Consider the following 22,885-nt stretch of genomic DNA (forward strand, 5'->3'; position numbering starts at 1 on the left):
AGTTTGAGCAAACCTCTGGAAGTACTCCGAGAGGGTTTTGCCCGACTATTGCTTGACGGTGAATAGGTTCCCAGAGGTCACCGGCTTAACAAAGGTGCCCTGAAAGTTGTTGCAGAAAGCATATCATAGAACGGCCCAATCATAAATAGCCCCTGGTTCCAATGCCTAGAACCATCAGAGCTCTACCCCTCCAAAGAGAGGGTGAAGCACTTGGTCATGGTGGCTTGATCTCCTCCATTAGCCTTGATGGCGAGGGCATATGAGCCAATGAACTCCTCTGGATCTGAATCGCCTTGAGACTTAGGAATTTTAGGGGGTCCAGGACCCATCTGGGAAGGGCACAGTCTGTAGGCTTGCCTGCAAAGGAGAGTCAGAGTCTAGGAGCAGAGCCTCATGTTGATGGACTCGAGGCTTAGCTACCTGCAGACTAACTAGGGGCAGTGCTTAGGGATGATGAGGGGCATAGGTGATGCCTTTGCTGGCCCTCGGAGCCCGAGCCGCCATGGCGTCAACTGTCCCGGGGGCGACCTTAGTTGTGACCATAGCCTTCTGTTGGGCCTAAAGAGCCACCACGTGTGCCCGCTGGCTAGCCGTGGTGGCATGTATAGCTGCAGCGTCAGCCGTAGCCCCATGGGGTGCCGTGATGTTCTCGTCGTACTGGTGGTGAAAGGCCTCTGATCCGGCGGGGCCCTCGCGTCAGTCGCAGTTGGAATCACGGCCATGTCGGTGTTGGCCACATGGCCCTCATTCCTCTTGAGCATGGACTCATTGTCGCCCCTAGCTGGGGCGCTGGCACCGGCATAGCGTGTGTTTCACCACAAATTCTATGGTAATTAACGCACAGGTGTTGCCACGGATCTAGCTGCTCGGGCTGCTGCTTTGCCAGTCTTCTTTTTGGGTGGCATCCTACCTCTCAAAGTGATACACCATTCTATTGTCACCACAGACATTGCCAACTCTTGGTGAAAGAAATGCCTTCCACGAACAAGGTGCGGCAAGAGCTTAACTCACTTGAGTGGCTCAAGCATAGAGAAATAGTGGAGAGGAAGGGATTGTCTATAGTGATCACAAGATTGGATGCCGCTGGCACCGTATGCCCACGGTCAGTATTTATATTTCCTTTCAGAGCATAAGGGTACAAGCAAGCCCCTATGAGGGTAGAGATACAAACTACCACTATACAACCGAGATAGAGGGCCAGCTAGGTAAAACATTGCCCAGGTCCGAGGCCAAAATATCAGCCTCTCTGATGATATCATATAACCATGGCAATAATCATGGCGGCAAGTGGTCACAATGCTTGGTTAGTCACCGACTACGGCGTCGGTCTAGTTCGGTGTGTCAGGTCGGCCCCCAATGTGACCGGTATTGAATGCCGATCACATCATGGAAGAGACCATGTGGACAGTGGGCCCTCTTACCGCTGATCTTTTTTTGGGGGGGGGGGTCACCCCCAAGGCTCTGGGGTCAGCGGCTCCCAAAGGCTTGGATCTCTGTGGCTTCGGAGCCTAGGGCCTCCTAAGGGGTTCTGAGTCTCATGACCTTCGGACTTAGTCCAGCGGAGCCAAGGGTGTCGAGGGTCCTTGATGGAGACCCCCCAACAGTGTTCTACTAACATATTTCATCACTATTCTGATGTTCCCCCATTGTGAAAAATCCCGATCTGGCCGTCGGCTTGTTAACCCCTCAAATTCCTCACCAATCATCTCTTTAATGAATCTACTATCACAAAATGGACACTTGATCTCCTCCACCATGTCCTCCTCAGTGGCCTGCTCACATTGATGGCACCAATACCCTATGATTGTAGCTTCAACCGTCCTCCGAATCCTTCCGGCTGATCAAGTAGCGCACATGACCAAAAGGTGAATCTATGAATGGAGGGCACTACGAGTTAAAGGGTAATATGAATAAATCCCCAAGTAAACACAACCACATGATACAATTCATCATCTATTAGAGTGAGTGCACACTACTACAGAAAATGTCATCACTACTGGTTACAGAACCGGCAATGAAAACCCCACCCCCAAATCTAGAGATTATCGATAATAGCATATTTAGAAAACAAAACATATAAAAAAGCACATTTACATACACAATTCATCACATATCTTTGCAGTTCGACATATTTCATTCACAAATCACATATATACATACACAATTAACATGTCATTCATAAATATTTTTTAGTTGGTTGGGACAAAGCTTAAACTCTCTAACTCATAATTTATTTCAGAAATCTTAGGGTTCACTTGAAACATTCATGCAAGGGAAACAAATAAGCGGTTCAACCTCTCTTGCTACCCGAAGTTATCAAACTCGGCAAGTCTTGAGTGCTCAGTGAAGGAAGCGCTTTATATGCTGGCTCATAAAACTCGTCTTTTGGACTTATCACTTCATCATTAATGATCCCGATAAGTTAATTGGGCCTTTAGCTCCATCAAAATTCATCATCACGGAACAAACACCGATTTTCAAAATCTAGAGCAATTTAGCAAGTAAATCTAAATAAAAATGAAATATAGATGAATTTACTAACCTTGGAGCATCTAGGTCATGTGGATTCCACCAAATTTTCAAGCCTCGCTGCGCAAGCTCACCACAAAGAGCCGCCATGCACCGAGCAGAGCCACCGAGATAAACAAAGCTCCTCTATTCTGCTCGAGCTTAGGACCAGAAAAATGACTATATAATGTGACATATCACTGCTGGTTTTAGACACCAAACCAGTAGTGATTCATCACTGCCGGTTCTTGAGACCAACGGATCGATAGTGATAACGCAAGTATCACTGCTGGTTCATTACATGAACTGACAATATTGTATCACTGGGTTTGTAATAAAAACCATCAGTGATAGTGCGTATCAATACCAGTTCTCAATGACTCAATGATTGATTAGCTGGTGGACCTTATGAACTGGTAGTGAAGAGAGGACATGGATGACCTTTTCTGTAGTAGTGGTAGAATCTCAACAACAATTTTATCAAGAAGAGATAGAACAAGACGAACACCCAAGTATCCATCTGTTAGCAATTGTAGGCATACAAATCTTACAATAAATCAACATCAAGAATAAGAAAAAAGTAGGAGCTCAGATTCTTAGTTTTTGAATCAGGTTCCAAATCCATACTTTTTATTTGAAGAATAAGATTCTATTCCAAAAAATGGATAAAATCCCTTCAGAAGTCTTTGGGTTACGAGAACAAGAAACCAATCCCCCTACCACTCAAGATTCACACACATTGAACTATTAATAACTAAACAATTTTTTCAACAAATACCCAAATTAAGAGAACAAGAAATCATTCAAAGGGGAAAATATGGAAATCCCCTCCAAGTTCTTGATTCGGGCCATGGGGAGCGGGATGGAGATGCTATAAGGTATTTTTAGAAGGTAAATAATGGGTGATTAATAATATTTTTGGAAGAAAAATGAGATCCAAGTTTACACGATGATCGTTTGATTAAGTCGAATGAACGGTGGAGATCGTTAAAATTTACCATAACAAATGAATTATATAGGAGTATAGATTAATGCAGTGTGAGAAACCAAGTGGAGAAGTGTCTTGATTTGCATGTGATGAGACATTGACAACAGTTGATGTGTCTTGAATATGGTTAGTATGTGTTTGTGGATGCTTATTCTTGTTCTTATCTAACTCGAGTTGGCGGTGTTTGGAATTGGCGAATTCTTCTCTATACGCAGAAAAATTACACACATCGGAAGTTTCGGTGTGAACATCGAATGTTTCGGTGTTCATCGGAAGTTTTAGTGTGGGTAGTGTGTACTCGCTAGACTATTTCTTACAGAGAGCAATTTTTCGAGCAAAATTGGAGATCAATGCACTGGAAGGTCCGGTGAGTGTGGTGGCTACACCAGAGGGTATCTCCGGAGCATTTTCAGTATTGAAGCAAAAAGGAAAGCAAATACCAGATGGTTCAGTGATGGACTTTGAGAGCACCAGAGTATTTTCTACAAAGAGGAGATTTTTGACGCCAAGTTTGATTACGTATGCCGGATAGTCCGGTGCTGTAATTGTGAACATTGGAGAATGCATCAAACTTTTTGTTGTAGAGAGGTTGTAGGAGGGTGATTCGGTAGATTAGCTCACATTGGATTATTCGGTGATGGACATGAGATCATCGAAAGTTTTTACCGGACCTTTTCTGGCAGTAAGCAAAATTTTCCTGGAACAGGATAAGTCGTAAAGGCGTCGCGACTATCCGATTAATAGAAAAGAAAATAGATTAAAATACCTTCGGTGGTAGGTAAAAGTGTATTATAAGAGAGCACTATTTTGTAAAAATGTTAGGAAATTTAATGGTCAAATTTTCTAGGCCTATAAATAGAGGGGTAGGCCTATAGAAGAGGTAGTACTAGCTATTTGAGCCCCTTGTGTCACCCATATGAGAGCATTGTGTTAGAATTTTAGTAGAGATGAGGATAAATGCTTAGTCTATGTAATATGTGAGAATTTTAAGAGAAAAATCTTTATAATCCGTCTAAAATAAGAACGACCTCTTTGAATAATGAAGTTTATTTTGTTTCATATGCTTGAATTCCACTCCTTCTGGTTTCTCTCTTTTGGTTCTCTTGTCATGTATGTAAATTTTTTTTTTCCGATTTTGATTTTCGTTTATGTCTTTGGCTGAAATTTCAGCACCTTATGAGGTCATTCTTCTTGTTGTTAGAGACATAAAATTCGCGTACACGCACTTATGTGATGAAATCTTGAATTTCCTTGCCCTAGATAATCAATTTGGAGAGTTTCGTTGCTCGGTCTTTATCTTTTCTTGTTTCTTTACTAGTTGTGATCTTCTGAGTGCTAAGATATATGAATTGATCTTAAATGTAACATATGTTTCATATAATATTAATAGAGTCGTGTTGTCTCGATTTTCTCATGTTAAAACTTCTCTTAATTTTTTTACTTTCGCTTGTGTTTTGAGTACGTTGACGGCTCCTAATAGGAGGTCATTGATTTAAAAAAATTATTAAAATTTCTACTCATCCCCTCTGATCGTTAATCTCGTTCATACATAATAACACTTTACCGACATCATAAATAAAGAACAATAGGCATCTCGCACCGATGGAATCGCTTTATTAGGTCATGCACACACGTTCTGCACGCTCCACACGACGTACATGCATCTTTCCTTACCAAGCTGAAAAGATTCACTGTTCGCGCAACCGACAGGGAGTTACTTCGGCTCTGCTTTCCCGGAACCGGAGGTGGTGGATGGTCGATACCTTGTTCCTCGAATATTAGTACACATGGAATCCGGTACTGCAACATAAATGGGCTATGGTGCGAGTGACTCGGATCCATTCGATCGCAACTCGCAAGCCATCTCCATCGAGATGGACATGCGATCAATAAAATCAGAGAAGGTGCATTCATCGGTGATACCATCCCAACCATATTCCCATCCATTTTATTCTCTTTCCGATTTTTTTTCTCATTCTCATTCTTTTTATTTTCTCTTATCTCCAACAGCTTCTCTTTCAGAAGAATCATGAAGAGAAAAAAGAGAGAATGACGTCCTAAAGGGAATGACCTGAGAATCCCGTCGTGAAAAGAACCGTGAAAGAAAACCGTTAGAACGCTAAAGGGAACGAGAATCCCTTCACGACGAGAATCTCGCTCACGAAGGGAAGCTGTTGGATGTGGCCGAGAGAAATGAGTTAGTCTAAAGAACGTAGATATGAGTGTTAAGGTTAAAATATATAGTATCAGTGTGCAAACTTTATTTTATTAATAAAACTAACTATTTTAAATCATCTTAATATCTATAAAAAGATGCTAAAAATGATAAAATAGAAGATATTAAGGGAGAATGCTAGATAACGACTCCAAATAACTTAAAGGTAACAGATGCACATGCTCTCGGCCGTAACGTGTATATACTTACTAGCTAGCTAGCAGGTAGTTACAGACTTACACTTTGTATACGAACTGTACATTTATACATCAGCGAAAGACAACTACATCAGCGGTCAGAACATAAGTGACGTCGCGCGGGTCATGCATGCATCCGACGCTGACCTGCATTTGCTTGGGGCGCGCTCGACACGCGCACGTTATAAATTCGCGGCTCCGCAAGCTCGCCTCCTCGCCGCGGAGCAAAGAGAGCTGTGAGCTAGCAAGCAAGGCCACTCCAGCCTCACGTTGTAGTGAGCAGCTGCTGCTGCAGCAGGAGGAGGGCGGCACCATGGGCGTGGGCAAGGTCCTGAACGACGTGAAGCCGTACCTGGCGATGGTGCTGCTGCAGGTGGGGTTCTCCGGGATGTATATCGTGTCTGTCGCCTCCCTCCGCCGCGGCATGAGCCACTACGTCCTCGTGGTTTACCGCAACCTCGTCGCCACCGTCGTCATGGCCCCCTTCGCGCTCCTCTTTGAGAGGTACCTGTTCTGCGCACCGATGCATGACAACATATGCTTTTACGATACTTCCTCTATTCTTTTTATAGGGAATATTAGAATTTGACAATCTTTCAAAGTATACTTTGATTATTAATATCTCTTACAGTATATTATAGATTCCTATAAAACAAAAATTATATTAAAAGATACGTAAAACAAGAATCTATTGATATATCGTTCGTACACTAAATATATGTATAATTTAACTAATTGTTTATCAAAAATTATAAAGTTTGTTTTTTTCAAATCCTAATACAACCTTGTATCTTGAAACGGAGGGAATATGCGTAAGTGCTTGCAGTTGCTTAACAATATATTGAACTACACCTGGGAGTGCTTGCGTGATATGCATGCGTGCAACTAGGGATGAAAACGGACGGGATAAATCCCGTTCCGTTCCGATCCGTTTTCTATATTTCCTTGTCCGTTTTCGATTTCGTTTTCGAAAGAAAATGTGAAAATGAAAACGGTTATGGGGTTTTTCCGACCGTTTTCGGATTTCCCGTTTTTAATCTAGAATTTCCCGTTTTTCTAATTGAGATTAAACTTCACAAATCACAATGTAGCCCACATACCAAGCCTGGTTGGCCAGTCCAAACATAACCTCTATCCCAAAGTTCAACCAGATCCCAGTGGTCCAGTCTCAGTCGGCTGCTGACCTACCGATGTTGTTCAAGCTCTTGCACCACCTACAATCCTAGTCTTTGTATGATTGTATGTTATGCCGAGTACTCGAGTTACGACATAATAGTTGTTTTTCAGTTGATACTTATGTCATTATGTGGTTTATCTGTGTATAATATAAATTACTTTTGTTGGTGTGAATTAATTATGTGTCGCGCCGATGCTTGAAATCATTATTCTACGGATCAGTGTTCTCATTTTAAATTATCGGTTCCTGACTGATACCCGTATATTTATGTTCGGATTGGTTCGTTTTTGATATCCCGACATTCCCGAGTTCGTACCCGTTTCCGGCTTTTCCGTTTTCGATTCCGTTTTCGAGAGAAAATGTGAAAATGAAAACGGTTAGGGGGTTTTCCCGACCGTTCCCGTTCGTTTTCATCCCTGCGTGCAACATAAGAAAAAAAATCAGCACAGTTGTTGCATGGATCATGATGACTCTGTTAACTGTTGATTATTGTTTGTCGTAATGTTGTTAACCATGTGTCTTAATTTCACTGCAGAGGAGTGAGGCCCAAGATGACCGTGACCATCTTCCTCAAGATCATGGGGCTCGCCTTACTCGAGTATGTGCCGATTGCCATGCGTGCAATTCGATTCTCTTGCTCTGGCAACCTGCAGTCGGTGTACCCAAAGGAAAAATTACTACTCCACTAACCTGCTAATCTGATATCAGGCCTGGGCTTGACCAGAACTTGTATTACCTGGGCGCGAAGCTGACCTCCGCCGGCTTCGCGTCCGCCCTCGTCAACATCCTCCCGGCCGTCACCTTCCTCACGGCCGTCCTCCTCAGGATGGAGAAGGTGAGGCTCCGGAGCCTCCACAGCCAGGCAAAGATCGTGGGCACGGCTTGCACCGTCGCCGGCGCCGTGCTGATGATTATCTACCACGGCCCGGTCGTGCAGTTCCCGTGGTCCAGGGGCCACGGCCACACCGCCGCCGCCGCGGTGGCCGCCACAGCGGCCAGCCAGAGCAGCGCGTCCTGGCTCAACGGCTCCATCATGGTCATCGTCAGCTGCGTCTGCTGGTCCGCCTTCTTCATCCTCCAGGTACGATACGACACAGCGCTGTCGCCTGTCGTCGCGTCCAGCGCGCGCACTGACGCCATTGTGTTACCAAGCAACATCTCTCGCGCGCTAACAGCATCGCGGTGCTCGCGTTGTGTGCAGTCGAACACGCTGCAGAGCTACCCGGCTGAGCTGTCGCTGACGACGCTGATCTGCGTGCTGGGCTCGGCGATGAGCGGCGCGGTGGCGCTCGTGGCGGAGCGCCACGACATGGGCGCCTGGGCCATCGGCTTCGACACTCGCCTCTTCACCGCCGTCTACTCCGTAATTAAGCCTCCACTAATCTTCCAACTTCATCAGCGTCTTCTGGCCTTAACTGATAGCAATTCAACGAGCTCAATCAACTTGTTGATCCGCCGTTCCAGGGGATCGTGTGCTCCGGCGTGGCCTACTACGTGCAGGGGCTGGTGACGCAGGCGCGCGGCCCGGTGTTCGTGACCGCCTTCCAGCCCCTCAGCATGATCATCACCGTGGTCATGGGCTCCATCATACTCAAAGAGGAGATAACCTTAGGAAGGTAATACTCCCTCCAGTCACAATAAGTATCGTTTTGAGTTACAAATTAAGCAACCACGTCATCTTCTAATAAAGGGACTAATTAAACACTAATTAATCAACTGAGGACCTGTGTGACTTGTTGAGCATTTTCTAAATAATTCCTTTCCCGTTCTTGTGGTTCCAGTGTGATTGGCGCAGCGATCATTGTGTTGGGGCTCTACTCCCTCATCTGGGGCAAGAGCGAGGACCACCTCGACAAGGCCGCCGCTGTCGCCAATGGTGTCGCCACCGAGCTGCCCTTGACGTCCATGGCCAACGGCAACGGCAACGGAAAGCATGTGCTCGGCGGCCATGTCACCGACGTCGAGACACCGGCTGTGAATTGTGCTCACTAACCAGCCGAACGAGCTCTATTGCACTGCACCCTTGTGCACTGTCTGTCTGTTATGCGTGTGCCGTGTGCGTCCTGCGTATGTACGATTGTACAGTTCAGAAGGATTGTGCACGACGGCCTCAATTAATCTCTCCTTTTTGTCATTTGAGGGGATCAGATGATCGTGATGAAGCTTTTGTATGAGCTTTATGTACTGCTACCTCGATCTCTCTGCTATGGCAGAGATGGGATTAATGTTAATCATTGTCTTAACTACTTTTGCTTGACTTGATGCAAACCTGCTTTGCATTTGTTGTACCACCACCAAGCTTGTTTTTTACTACAACTTTATTGCAGAATGCACTCGATTCGTACGCCTGTTCCATCCGGAATCCAATCGTATATCCAAAGGTGCAGGCCTTTGAATCTGCAGGGAATATATGTCACCATCAGCCTTTTTTCGGTACGCATAATTCGGGCTTAGTGCCTGATGACACCGATCGAACAATTCTGCTTTGCTTCACCCGGTGTTTACCGTAATAGACTGAAAACTGAAAGTAGCTAGCTTTTGGTAAGTGCTGGATTGTCGTACTGATCACTCTTAGCCCAGAATAATGGGGGAGGAATGGAATAATGGTACAAGAAACTTCCCTGCACGAGACTGATATCGCAATAAGTATTGCCTAGTCAATCTGTCGAAACCGAAGATGACATGCTGCTTCATGATCAAGGAGTCGTATTTGGCATTTCAGGTGAGAACCTTTCTTTGAGTAAGTTGATCAGGATGACCGTAATTTTGAGAAGAGTTGTCACCTGACACGCTCCTGCTAGGAATGAGAAAAGAAGATCAGGGTGCAGTCATCGAGGACTGACAAAGTTAGAACCAACCATTGCCTTCTTGACCCTTGATCAGGGTTCGGCTATTTGGTTGGTCCGCGCAACATGACTGCGTGAGCAAACGTCGGATCCGGATGGATCGATCGACCGGCTAGGCCGTCCTCTTCCTACATTTTGCTCGGCAAAGTGCGTGTCCGCGCAGGATGGCACGATCTCAAGCTGCCGAATTGTAGTCCAGACGCGCGCTCTTGCTATGCTCGTCTGTCACGGACTGCATCCCTGACGAGGTGTCACACCAGCGGAAGGCCGTCCTCAGTGCGACTACGGCTGATGAGCGTATAGACTCGGGCGTATGCCTATTTGTACCATATTATTGAGACAGTTGTAAGCGTGTGTGTTCGGACCGGTGAATTGTTATAAGCTAGACCCAGGGGTGATAACAGACAGGCGTGAACTGGATGATGAACGACGGTGCGCTCTGGGCATGACCGTGGCGTGAGGAACACACTGTTCCTCGCAATCCCCCCCCCCCCCCTCTCGCTGTGATAGCTTTATCTGTGCTCGGGTTCTTAACAATTTAGCATTAGAGCTGCGTTCTTCCAGTTCTGATCTAGCGCTAGCCACTCAAAATCCACCAAAAAAACTTCTCATCACACTGGCATCTACTAACGAATTTGACGCCAATCCATATATCCAACCTTGCTACACATCACGCCAGCAGCATCACTTAGATTCTAAAGCGGCTTGATGAGGATCGATAGAAGCAGGAGGAGGAGCACCAGAAACAGGAGGCAGATCGGGCGGAGCAGAAAGCCTACTCCCGTCTGATGCAGGAGAAGATCGAACCGATGCAACACTCCTTCTACGCATGGAAGCCCAACATGGAGATTCAACTTTAGGAGCTTAATCAAGCTTTGTACGAGTTACACGTGCACGTCAAGCAGATCGAAGACCACCCGATGATCAGTAGAACGATCATCTTCACTTTGGCGCCGCCTGCTGTGATGACTGGCTTGGCAACACTGACGATTGAAGTGTCTATCATGGAAAACCGCTCCGGGCCTGAGTGCCACCACGAACATCATGATCACCAGGGTTGGTCCACAGGTGCTCTAGCACCTATGCGCCACCTTTGATCATAGGTGCGCCACCACCCATTGATCTGTGCCATTCGTCATCATGCATGTCTGCACATCCGCACAATCCCACCGCTTGCTCTGGCTATTCTAATTCTTATGATGTTTTGCTTCAACAACATTTTAAACTGGAATTTCCTTGTTTTGATGACAATCATCCATAATTTTGGAGCACACGGTGTGAGGATTACTTCGAAATATACAAGGTGCCAAAAGAGCAATGGGTTCGCATTGCTTCCTATCACTTCTTGGGATATGCTTCAGCTTGGTTGCAACCTTAGCACCAAACATTTGCATGGGAAGAATTCTGTGGTCGCTTGATTGATCGTTTCGGTCGGGAGTAATATGAGGACCATATTCACCAATTGTTCAAGATCCGTCAGACATAGTCGGTGGTTGAGTACAAAGAGCAGTTTGAACCTCTCATGCACCTAATCCTAGCACATAATCTGGCTTTCGATGCGGTGTTCTTCACTACATGGTTCATCAATGGTTTACGGGAGGACATTCAGTCAGCCATCATGCTTCACCAGCCCAAAGACTTGGATACAACTTGTTTACTGGCTTCCCTACAAGAGTGTGTTATTGTTTCCTACACTTCAGAGGAGAGTGTGCCGGATTGCTGTCAGTGCCCACACAAGCACCAGTGCGGCTGTTAACACCATCGATTTCGGTAGTGCAACCAGTGGGGGACACTACTGCTGTGGATCGACGGGGTATTGAGAGCGCCCGTCTTGCCCCACGTCAGTCGTCAGAGGATCGACTGTCTTTATTACATGCGTATCGCCGGGCCAAAGGTCTATGCTTTGAATGCGGTGAACGTTGGAATCCTCAACATCAGTGTGCTACACAAGTTCAATTACATGTTGTCAAGGAATTACTAGAGTTCTTGCAAGGACCCGAGGATTCATTGGACACTGCAGTAGCTGAGATCACTGAAGAAGACACTCTAATGACCATGTCCAAGATTGTTGTTCAGGGCACTGAAGGCACGCGTACTATCAGGCTATGGGGTATGGTAGAGGACAAAGAGGTTCTCATTTAGTGGACTCAGGGAATGTCATTCACCACAAACTTCAAATTTCTTTCATTGGCTTGTTATGACAGCATTTTGGGGATGGAATGGCTGGAGAATTATGACCCTAAGGTTACTGAATGGAAGAGTAAATGGTTATCTTTCATATACAAGGGCTCAATGATTTTATTACAAGGCATTCAACCTAATTTTCTTGTTCAGTTCTGTCAGGGGATCAATTGTATAAACTTCTACATCACAATGCTATCCATCATCTGATTCAACTGAATGAGGACAAGGCTGGCATGGCATCGGACCATGATATTCCAGCTGCTATACAAGAAGTTCTTCAAAGGTATGCTGAAGTGTTTGAAGAACTGACACAGTTACCACCACATTGAGCTTGGAATCACCACATCCCTTTGATGACCAGGGCCAATCCTGTTAAGGTTAGACCATATCGTTACACACTAGCTCAGAAATCAGAAATAGAACAACAAGTGTCTGAGATGCTGCAATCCGGGTTGATTCGACCAAGCTCGAGTCCTTAAACTTCCCCAATCCTTTGGGTTAAGAAAAAAGATGACTCATGGTGATTTTGTGTTGATTTCAAACATTCGAATGCAATCCTGGTAAAGAACAAATATCCTCTTCCCATAATTGACAAGTTACTTGATGAATTGACTAACACTCAGTGGTTTTCTAAACTTGATCTCCGTGCGGGATACCATCAATTTCGTCTAGATGAAAACAATGAGTTAAGATAGCTTTTCAGATGCATCACGACCACTTTGAATTTAGAGTCATGCCATTAGGGCTTTTCAATGCCTCAGCACTTTTCAGGCAGCCATGAACGAAATTCTGCAATTAGTGCTCTGAAAATGTGCTCTTGTCTTTCTGGGCGATATTTTGATCTATAGTTCGACACTTGAGCAGCATGTTTCCCATGTGGAGGAGGTCTTGCGTCTGTTATCCATTCATGGTCTCAAAGCAAAACTGTCCAAGTGCTCTTTTGGCCTTCAACAGATAGCCTACCTGGGCCATGTTATTTCAGCCACTGGAGTATCTCCCGGTGATAAAATTACAGAGGTTCGGGATTGGCCTACACCCTCTAATGTGAAGGAGTTGTGAAGCTTTTTGGGTTTGGTCGGCTATTACCGAAAGTTCGTCAAAGACTACGGTATCCTCTGCAAACCTCTAACGAACCTTCTGAAGAAGTAGGTTGTTTTTGTATGGTCTGCAGTGGAATCACCAGCATTCCAAGAGCTCAAATCATGATTGACTCAGGCACCGGTCCTCGCTCTTCCCGATTTAAACAAGCCTTTCGTGATTGAAACTGACGCAAGTGACCACGGGATTGGAGCTATGTTCATGCAAGAGGGCCATCCCATCGCCTACCTCAGTAAGTCCCTTTCTGTTCCCAATCAGGGGCTGGCCGCATACGAGAAGGAATGCTTAGTGCTTCTTATGGCGGTCGATCATTGGTGTCCCTATCTCCAACACGTTGAGTTCACTATCCACACCGATCATAAAAGCCTCATTCATCTGTCGGAACAGCGCCTGCATACACCCATTTAGCACAAAGCTTTCACCAAGCTCCTAGGACTGAATTTCAATATTCAGTACAAGCAAGGATGTTTCAACATGGTCGTGGATGCACTTTCTCGTTGTCCTCCAGGTGACTCTGCTAGTCTTCATGCCATTACAGTCTATCGTCCTGCATGGCTAGAAGCAATTCATCAAAGTTATCAGACTGATGATCATACCTAGCACATTCTTGCTACTCTTGCACTGCCCAACGGCTCATATCCTGACTTCACTCTGAAGGATGACGTTTTGTGTCACAAGGGACGTATCTGGGTGGGAGCTGATTCAGTCATTCAACAGCATATTATTGGAGCTTTACACAATAATGTCCTGGGGGTCATTCTGGTTTTTATACCACGTATCATCAGATCAAACGATTGTTTTCTTTGCTGGGTATGAAAGCACATATTCCGACTTTTGTTCAAAATTGCATCGTGTGTTAGCATGCCAAGACTAAGCAGATTGCCCCTTGGTCTTCTTCAACCTTTGAGTATTCCTGATCAAGCATGGGCGGTCGTGCAACTAGATTTCATGGAAGGTTTACCAGGCCAGCTAATCACGACACTATCATGATTGTTGTTGATCAGTTCTCTAGATATACCCATTTTGTCACACTTACACATCCTTTTACTGCCTTACAAGTCACAAAATTTTACATCAATAACATTTTCAAGCTCCACAGGCTCCCTCAAGCGATTGTCTCAAATCACGACTGGATCTTTACCAGTGCTCTATGGAAATAGTTGTTCAAGCTATTGCAAATGCAACTTTGGCTCAGTTTGTCTTACCATCCCCAAAAATATGGGCTTACAGAGTGCGTCAACCAATGCTTGGAAGCATATTTGTGATATGTCATGCACACCTATCCTCACAATTGGTATCATTGGTTAGCTCACATGGAGTATTGGTACAATACCTCTTATCACACAGCTCTAAAGATGACTCCATTTGAGGTGTTATATGGTCATAAGCCTCGTGATCTCGATGTCATGCAACTTGACAACGCTACAATGCCCAATCTGATCACCTGGCTTCAAGAATGCAAAGTTATGAATGATTTGCTCCAGCAACATTTGCACCGGGCCTAACATCGCATGAAGCAACATGCCGACAATCATCGTACCGAGCGGACCTTTGCACTAGGTGATCAAGTCTACCTCAAACTCCAGCCTTACATTCAGTCATTTGTAGCTCGTCGTACTCACCAAAAGCTTTCTTTTCGCTACCATGATCCATACCTGATGCTGGAGCACATTGGCGCAGTGGCTTACAAGCTCAGGTTGTCAGACGGGGCTCTGATCCATCCAGTGGTGCACATCTCGCAATTGAAGAAGGCCATCAACCTGCACATCTAATTAAGCATTGATCTACCTCCAGCACTAGCAGTTTTTCAGCAAGCCAAGGTACCAGACCGGTTCCTCGATCAGAAATTAGTCAAATGCAGAGCGGTGATGGTGCCTCGGGTGCTGGTGTAATGGCAAGGGCTACCTCTGAACATGGTGACCTAGTAGGACTGAGCTGGGTTACACCGTCGTTTTTCCAATGCACTGGCTTGGGGACAAGCTAATTTCTAAGGCGGAGGGAATGTCACACTAGCCGACGGGCGTCCTCAGTGCGACTACGATAGATGAGCATATAGACTCGGTTGTATGCATATTTGTACCCTATTATCGAGACAGCTGTAAGCTTGTGTGTGTTCGAGACCGGCGGGTTGTTATAAGCTGGGCTCAGGGTGATAACAGACAGGCATGAACTGGATGATGAACGACGTCGCACTCTAGGCATGGTCACCGCGTGAGGAACTGTTGTTCCTCTCAATTCTCTACCTCTCTCACTGTGATCGCTTCATCTGTGCTCGGGTTCCTAACACAAGGCTAACAAGGCTCGCGGTAGGGTTTCCCCGTCCAGATTGTTTGAGCAAGTGAGCCATCCAGCATCCTAGATGGTAAATCCCGAAGCGCCACTTTTATGAGTGGTAAATTATGAAATCTCCCATCAAATGGCATGTTATGTTTTTTCTTCTCTTCTCTTCTCTTTTTTAAGGATTTTTCTCTCTTCTAGGGGTTTGTTGGTTCATTCTTGCCCAACCACATCCTACTGGTTAACGAGCTTCTTGAGTCCCCAAGTATACCACCACCACAACTGAAAGTGGATTGTAAGAAAATCCCAGGCCATCATTGACAATATGGGAATTTTTTCACCATGTGTCTTCCACTAATCAAAAACATCAAAACTTGCGCTATCTTCATCAGGATCTTCTTCCAAATATGTATCAATTTCATATTTTGGTGCACGAGTAACTATGTGGTGTGGCTTGAAATGCACAAAGTCTTATTTCAATTGCCTTTTCCCAAGAACTAGTGAACCACAATATTGATGCCTTCAATAGAACATGATGCCAAGTTTGCGCCACTCCTCCTTACAGGTCATTTGTATTGTCGCTCATATTCTGTAAAATATTTCTTCATCCACTGTATAGAAGATTTCACAAATGTATCAACTCGATCCACACAGCTACAAACCTTCTAATAAAAGAAATCCAAATACTCGCATTTCCTTCTTGGATCTAATACGGTGGCAATGGCAATTGCAACGTTAAAATCATAATCATTTTTCCTTTTGCGAGGATAGGCTCATCAAGATTAGAATCCCAATACTTATCAAATTTTATCTTCATGGTGCCAGCTAATTCATTTAGCACCTCACTAATCTGCCAAGTTGGGTCATTCAAGACATGGTGAATATAAAGCACCAGAGGCAAGAACTTGTGTGAAATTGGCTTCCTGTCAGCTGACACAACATTTGTCACCTCTTCAAAAGCTTTAAGAAATACACAAATTGCTTCTGTTTTTAACTATTCTTGCTCATTTGGAGAAACTTCAATATATTGATTAGCATAACTATTAAAGACAGATCTATATTCTAGTGCTTTTTGAACCATTTTGAAGGTAGAATTTTCATCAATTTGGTATATCAAGATAAATATCATACTTTGCAGTAAGACCCATATTACTTGCAATTAATTTGAAAATTTGAATTTATGACAGTGAAGATTCTATATGCTTTAATAGCTCATGTATCGTGTGTATAGCCACATAAATTATTTTTATTTCGTCTTGATCAAGATATTTAGGATGTGTGCACAACATCAAACATGCAAATGTGCACCCTCAAATAAATTCATGCTTGTGATTATCTATCAACTCCTCACATGTTGAAGTTTTATTGCTCGCATTATCAAAGGTTAAAGTAAACAATTTGTCTTAATCCTCAATCAATTAGGTCGCTTACAATAGCTTCTTCAATTGCAAAGCTTGTGTGAGGATACTTGACTTCCTTGAAACTTATGATTTTCTTCTTAATGTTGAATTCAACATCGATATAGTGTGTTGGTATGGCCATGTAACCTAAGTTTTGAATAGACGTTCACATGTCGGATGTTATGCACACACAAGAGTCTAGGCTTGAAAGTTCAGCATAAAGATCTTGCTTCATTTTCTCATACTCTTATGGCAGTCGTTGCAAATAGTTGGACGCCCACAACTTTGGAAGTCAGTTGCATTATTTCCATCCATGGCTCGAAGTAAGGGTCATCAAACTTATTAAATGAATTCTCAGCATGGATGTAATACTCAATCATACGCTCGCAACACAATTGGGGACAAATTCATACATGCCTTCTGAAGGTTGTTTCTTCATGATTGATATAAATCCTTTTCTATTGGCATCCTCAATTACCGGGCAGAACTCAACGATATGGGTTCTTAGATTGTTAATGTCAGATTTAGTGTGTAATTTCAATACACAATACTTGCACACTGCCTTCAAAATGACCATCGACTGATAACAAATTATTTTCAAAATATTCCCACGCCTTTGACCTCCTACTGTGTTGTGCTTGAGATGAAAGAGGTTCATCATGAGTTCCTGAGCTCGCTGATGTGCTTGATGTGCTTACAGACATGTTGAGGCGAGGGAAGCTTAAACAAAGTTCAACACAATTAACTTGACAGCCAAGACTAGGAATAGTTATACATACTCAGGTATGAACCATTAAGGAAAGGTCATCAAGATGCAAATAATGAATGCAACTGTGCATTAAAAAAAGCGGTTCAACATTAAACAATTGATTTTAAAGCCATCAGTACTGGAACAATGCGAAAGCCTGAAAGGTCTATTTCAATGCCTCCAAGTGCAAAATGGACAGTTTTATCTAATCCAAATTCGTTAGCTCCTCATTGAAGGGGAAGGCACTGATCAAAATGGCATGACACGGAATTGAAAATAAACTGCAGAACACACATATAGAGGCAATTCAGCAAACAATAAGGCCAATCTCCACTTCGGTGCTAAATAATTTAAAAGACATTGCTACTTGTAGAATTCTCCTCTCCATAGAGGTGCAAACCCTATGTAGAAACTACTACTATACACTTGTACAGTTGCTTCCCCATCTAGATGTGTTAATCAATGTCTACTTGAACTCTGAAGATAGCCGCATCAATTCTTTTTTGCAGCTTTATAACAAATTGTAGTCATGTGTGAAAAGAAAAACGGCACTGGGGAATGAAAACTTAGACTAGCTAACATTAGAAAATAAACTACCTAACCCTTTTCTAGCAGTTATTCTCATCATATATCACTTAATAATCAAACAACCAATATAGTCCTTAAATTAGTATGAGGTCAGAAACTATCCACACTCCAATCGAGAGCACTTAGCCCTCCCAAACCACACCAATGTGAAATGTGAACCACCATGCAACCTTACAACTTCATTATAGTAAGAACGTGAGAGAGAGGAGAAAAAAAATCAGAAGACCGTGAGAGAGAGAGGAAGAAAAAAATCAGAAGACCGTGAGAGAGAGGAGAAAAAAAATCAGCACTCACTATGAAGAGATCAAAGTTTCTTGCCTTCGTACTAAGCTCTACCTATCGCGGCCGCGACAACCTCTGCTACCATGGACCAGGGGTGTCGTGGCAATCTGCGCATTGATGTGCCGAAGCTGGTCGACCGAGGTGGCGACATGCCTCCTGGAGCTGCCCGTACAACGGGTGATGGCCACCTTCTTCCTCCCGCTTCTTGGCGTGCTCCACCTCCCCGGTGACGGATTCGTGGAGGAGATGAAGCTATAGAGCCCGAAGCGGAGGACCTAGGGAGGAGTAGAGTTGGGATTTAGGCCGGGCTATTTCTAAATCGCTCATGGCTCGATATTTTGTCATAGTTTGAAGCATAGTATGGTATAAAATATTTTAGGTTCGATCGGTACGATACCAACACGAAGGTCATATCGTGTTTAGGAACTTGGTACGATGGGTGTGCCAGCATGACATGATAGCTTAGGCTGTGTCCATGCCGACGCAAAAAAGAGCACTACACAATCTGTATGATCATTTTTCTGTATTTATCCTTTAATCTCTTTAATACAAAATGTGAGACATTAAAATCTTGTTTGTTTAGTGAAAGATGGTAAAAGATAAATATGTAAGTATGAGAGACTCAAGTGTAAAATATAAGAGATAAATATATAAGTATTATCTGACGACAATATAAGTATTATCTGGCGACATAAAGCATGAGAGAGATGTGTGAGTACGAGAGATATAAATGTAAAATGGTAAGAGATAAATATGTAAGTATTATCAAATGATATAAAACAGTGTCATACCTAAATCAGCACGATACGATGATTGCACATCGTATTGAAGATTGTACTTAGCTCTTTCTAAAATTAACTCATGTTGATACAACATTACACAATGGAAGATCATACTTAATAAATATGACACGATATAATACGAGATATAACAGAGCCAAACCGTGCTGGTAAGGAACGGCCCAAATCCCAGCTCCAGGGAGGAGGCGGAAGCAGGCGTTATGGCGTCGGGTGTGATGTAGGCATGGCGGAGTCGAGAGTTTGGTGTGGGAGGTGCTCGCTAGCTGAACAGTTCCTTTGATCCGTGACTCAACCCATGGGCCGAAACTGTTTCATACGGAAAATATCAAGCCCACACCAACCCATGGCCCAATCCGCTGCCTTACGACGTTACCGACGAGGCCACGAGCCGAGCCGAGCCGAGCCAGGCCGAGCGCATTTAACTCTAACCCGTGAGCGCGGGTCCCACTGCCAGAGTCACACCTTTCTTCATGTGCACCCCCTCCGGAAAACTACAAAATCCTCAGATCAGACTTTTCGCAAAAACACCCATCGACTCGCGCACGCCATTGCTCGTAACTCCTCCTAGTCCAAGCTCCCCACGACTGCCCCCCCCCCCCCGCGACCGGAGAGGGAGAGGCAGAGAGACGCCCGGCTCCAGATCGGCCGGCGCGGATGGCGGCGTCGATCTTTACGGCGCTTCTGCTGGCGGTGGCGGCGGTGTTGCTGCTGCCGGGGGCGGAGGCGCTGTGGCTCGACCTGCCGCCGTCGGGGACCAAGTGCGTCTCCGAGGAGATCCAGCCCAACGTCGTGGTGCTCGCGGACTACGCGCTCATGTACGACTCCCACCTCACCGCGCATCCCACCGTCGCCGTCAAGGTACGCCCGGCGCGTTCCTCCCTCTCCTCTTGTCCGTTTGGAGGAGCTTGGCGTGCGGATTTGGTTATCTGTTCTCGTGTTTGATCCTGATCTGGACCGGTGAGCTGGTGCGTGCTGGGATCTCGGTGTAGGTGAATTGGGACGTAGCTGAGCTGCTAGATTGTTCTAAGCGGCTTGTGCAAATTAGGTTGTAGACTTGTATAGTTAGTAGATTGGGCTCCTTTGAGTCAGAAAACTAGCTCTTATTTGAGAGAGGGAGGAATAATTCAGGAATATTCATTATTCAAAGCAGATCACATGTTGCGAAGCTAAAACATGACAAAATTATGTTAATTGAGTATATGCTCCGTGTATGTATTGTGTGATCTACCGTGATTCCGTGAGGGGAAAAACCTAATGTTTGGCAGTTCATCAGGAACCTGTTCTTATCTCCTGGATTGGGGACATGATGAAAATTGACTCAAAAGTCAAAACAGCACTTGCCCATTGCTTCGGATGGGGACAATCTGCTTCACTTTGGGGTGTCTACGCAGCATGGCACTATCCTAAGTAGCGTGCATTGAAGGTTTCACCTTTCCCTTGGGAATCGATTCTTAAAATACTATTCGTGTAGTTACTAATACTAATGCAATTGGGGGATCATAACACAATTGTACAACAAATGAGGGATTGTGATTAGATTTATGAGCATTCTAGTACTTTGTAATCTTGTGTGTCTATGTGCAAACAAGTTCAGCACACACAGGTGATGTTACTAGAGTCCCACGCCGACCCCCACTCTGCTGTAGGTTCATCAGCAAAACTTTAAATCCATAATTGTTTTTGCTCACTTCATACGACAACAGATTTGATGATCAAGATGGATTACCGTAGTCAACAAGAGATTTGATGATCAAGATACATTGTAGCTAGCAGCTACTACTGTAATCATAGCTCATATCTTAAGAAAGCAATACCAATACATGTGGGATACTGGTATTATCCACAATCTGATGTTAATATACCTTAGATTATGTGTTTTATTGGGCATAGTTAGTGATAAATTTCTCTGTTATTCCCATGATGCATTGGAAAAGGCTGAAGGCAAGCCACCCGTGTGCTTGGAGAGCAATCTTTTTTAAAAATAAAAATAAAAATAAAAGAAAACTCAAGTCGAACTGTGTTGAAATTAAACCTACAATACATCAATGCATGTCACATGTGCCTTTATTTTCTAAAAGTGTGAATTGATTTCATTTTACATTAACTTTGTTGCCTTCAAGAACAATGTACTGTGCATTCCACAACTCCTGCTACATAGCTATATGTATTCACACGTTTATCATGTCCAATGGTGCCTCGGTATGCTGTACTTCTGAGTGGGGTGCGTGTTTTGGTTTATGTTTGAATGTTATCTTGTCATAATGATCATGCAATGTACTACAGTTTTGCTTTCTTAGAGATCCTTTTTACCCCTAAATGTTTCGATTGTTTAGGTTACCTCGCCATATGGCAATACAGTACATCACAATGAAAATGCCACAACCGGTCAGTTTGCATTCACTACCTCAGAAGCTGGAAACTACCTTGCATGCTTCTGGATAGATAGTGTGGAGAAAGGATCAGGAACATCTCTAAATCTTGATTGGAAGATAGGGATTGCAGCGAAGGACTGGGATACCATTGCCAAAAAGGAGAAAATTGAGGTGTGGCTATGGATTACTTAGATAATTTTGTCCAAGTTCTACTGCGCTTCAGTTTATTGTGTTCTTTTTGGTTTCAGATTATTTGCAATCTGAATTTTTCTTTGTTCAGGGTGTTGAACTAGAGCTTAGGAAACTTGAATCTGCCGTTGAATCCATCCATCATAACTTGCTGTACCTCAAAGCAAGGCAAGTTATCTGTTGCTTTTTTCAGTGATTCGAAGTAATCTATACTCTCTTTGTCTGCACAAGAAACATTGGGCCATGATGTGGAACTTAGGTAGACTTACTGATCATATTGCAAACAAAGATAGTTACAGATGGCTGAGAACAATGACAAAACATGCTTATAGTAATGATTTTCAACGTGGATCTCATTGTTTCTACTTAGTTACAGTAGCATAGGATGATCCAACATAGACTTGGGAGATTATACTACTCTATAGACTATATGGATTATGGAACCTGCAGTGCATGGCATGATTGGATGTTATCTATGCAGGGAAGCGGAGATGCGGGCAGTGAGCGAGAAAACAAATGCTAGGGTTGCCTGGTTCAGCATCTTGTCACTGGGAGTCTGCATTGTGGTCTCGGTCTTGCAGTTGTGGCATCTTCAAGGGTTCTTCCGGAAGAAGAAGCTCATATAAATTCACCTGCTTGATATGTACACACCGGTGTTAACTACCCTAGGAGAGAGACAGTTTTGTTGTGTTTATTTTGAATGAAAAACTTAAATGATGGACAATACAGCTGGTTGATACATGAAACATGGTTTCGATAGCTAGCATCTAATACTACGTGCAACAATTGCATCCTTGCATTTTGATTTCCTTGTAATCGCTGGTGGCAAACAATCAAATATGCTTGTTGAAGATTTATCTGGCATAGATGAAACATAGATTGTCAAACTCTATCCTTGTCTCAGTTTTATTGTGAGATGATAAAGCATGTCGATATTGGGTACCATCTTCTCTCTCTCTCTCTCAGGAATATTGGGTACCATCTTGTATTCTTTTTTTAGAGGAACCATCTGAAAA

At 44.0% G+C, this 22,885-nt stretch overlaps 2 protein-coding genes across 2 annotated transcripts; both read left to right on the plus strand.

Annotated features, from left to right (window-relative positions):
• The first annotated feature begins 6,014 nt into the window (after positions 1 to 6,014).
• LOC133930606 (WAT1-related protein At1g44800-like) lies at positions 6,015 to 9,331 on the plus strand. The gene is made up of 6 exons (XM_062377286.1): positions 6,015 to 6,412; positions 7,621 to 7,683; positions 7,794 to 8,166; positions 8,287 to 8,448; positions 8,550 to 8,701; positions 8,867 to 9,331. Exons 1-6 carry the CDS (start codon positions 6,039 to 6,041, stop codon positions 9,075 to 9,077), a joined length of 1,335 nt encoding a protein of 444 aa, XP_062233270.1. The 5' UTR covers positions 6,015 to 6,038; the 3' UTR covers positions 9,078 to 9,331.
• A 10,486-nt stretch (positions 9,332 to 19,817) lies between these two features.
• Positions 19,818 to 22,814, plus strand: LOC133930607 (transmembrane emp24 domain-containing protein p24delta3-like). The gene is made up of 4 exons (XM_062377287.1): positions 19,818 to 20,166; positions 21,642 to 21,851; positions 21,961 to 22,037; positions 22,351 to 22,814. Exons 1-4 carry the CDS (start codon positions 19,963 to 19,965, stop codon positions 22,493 to 22,495), a joined length of 636 nt encoding a protein of 211 aa, XP_062233271.1. The 5' UTR covers positions 19,818 to 19,962; the 3' UTR covers positions 22,496 to 22,814.
• Positions 22,815 to 22,885: the final 71 nt, after the last annotated feature.

The sequence above is a fragment of the Phragmites australis genome, chromosome 10 (assembly GCF_958298935.1).
Source record: "Phragmites australis chromosome 10, lpPhrAust1.1, whole genome shotgun sequence".
NCBI lineage: Eukaryota > Viridiplantae > Streptophyta > Magnoliopsida > Poales > Poaceae > Phragmites > Phragmites australis.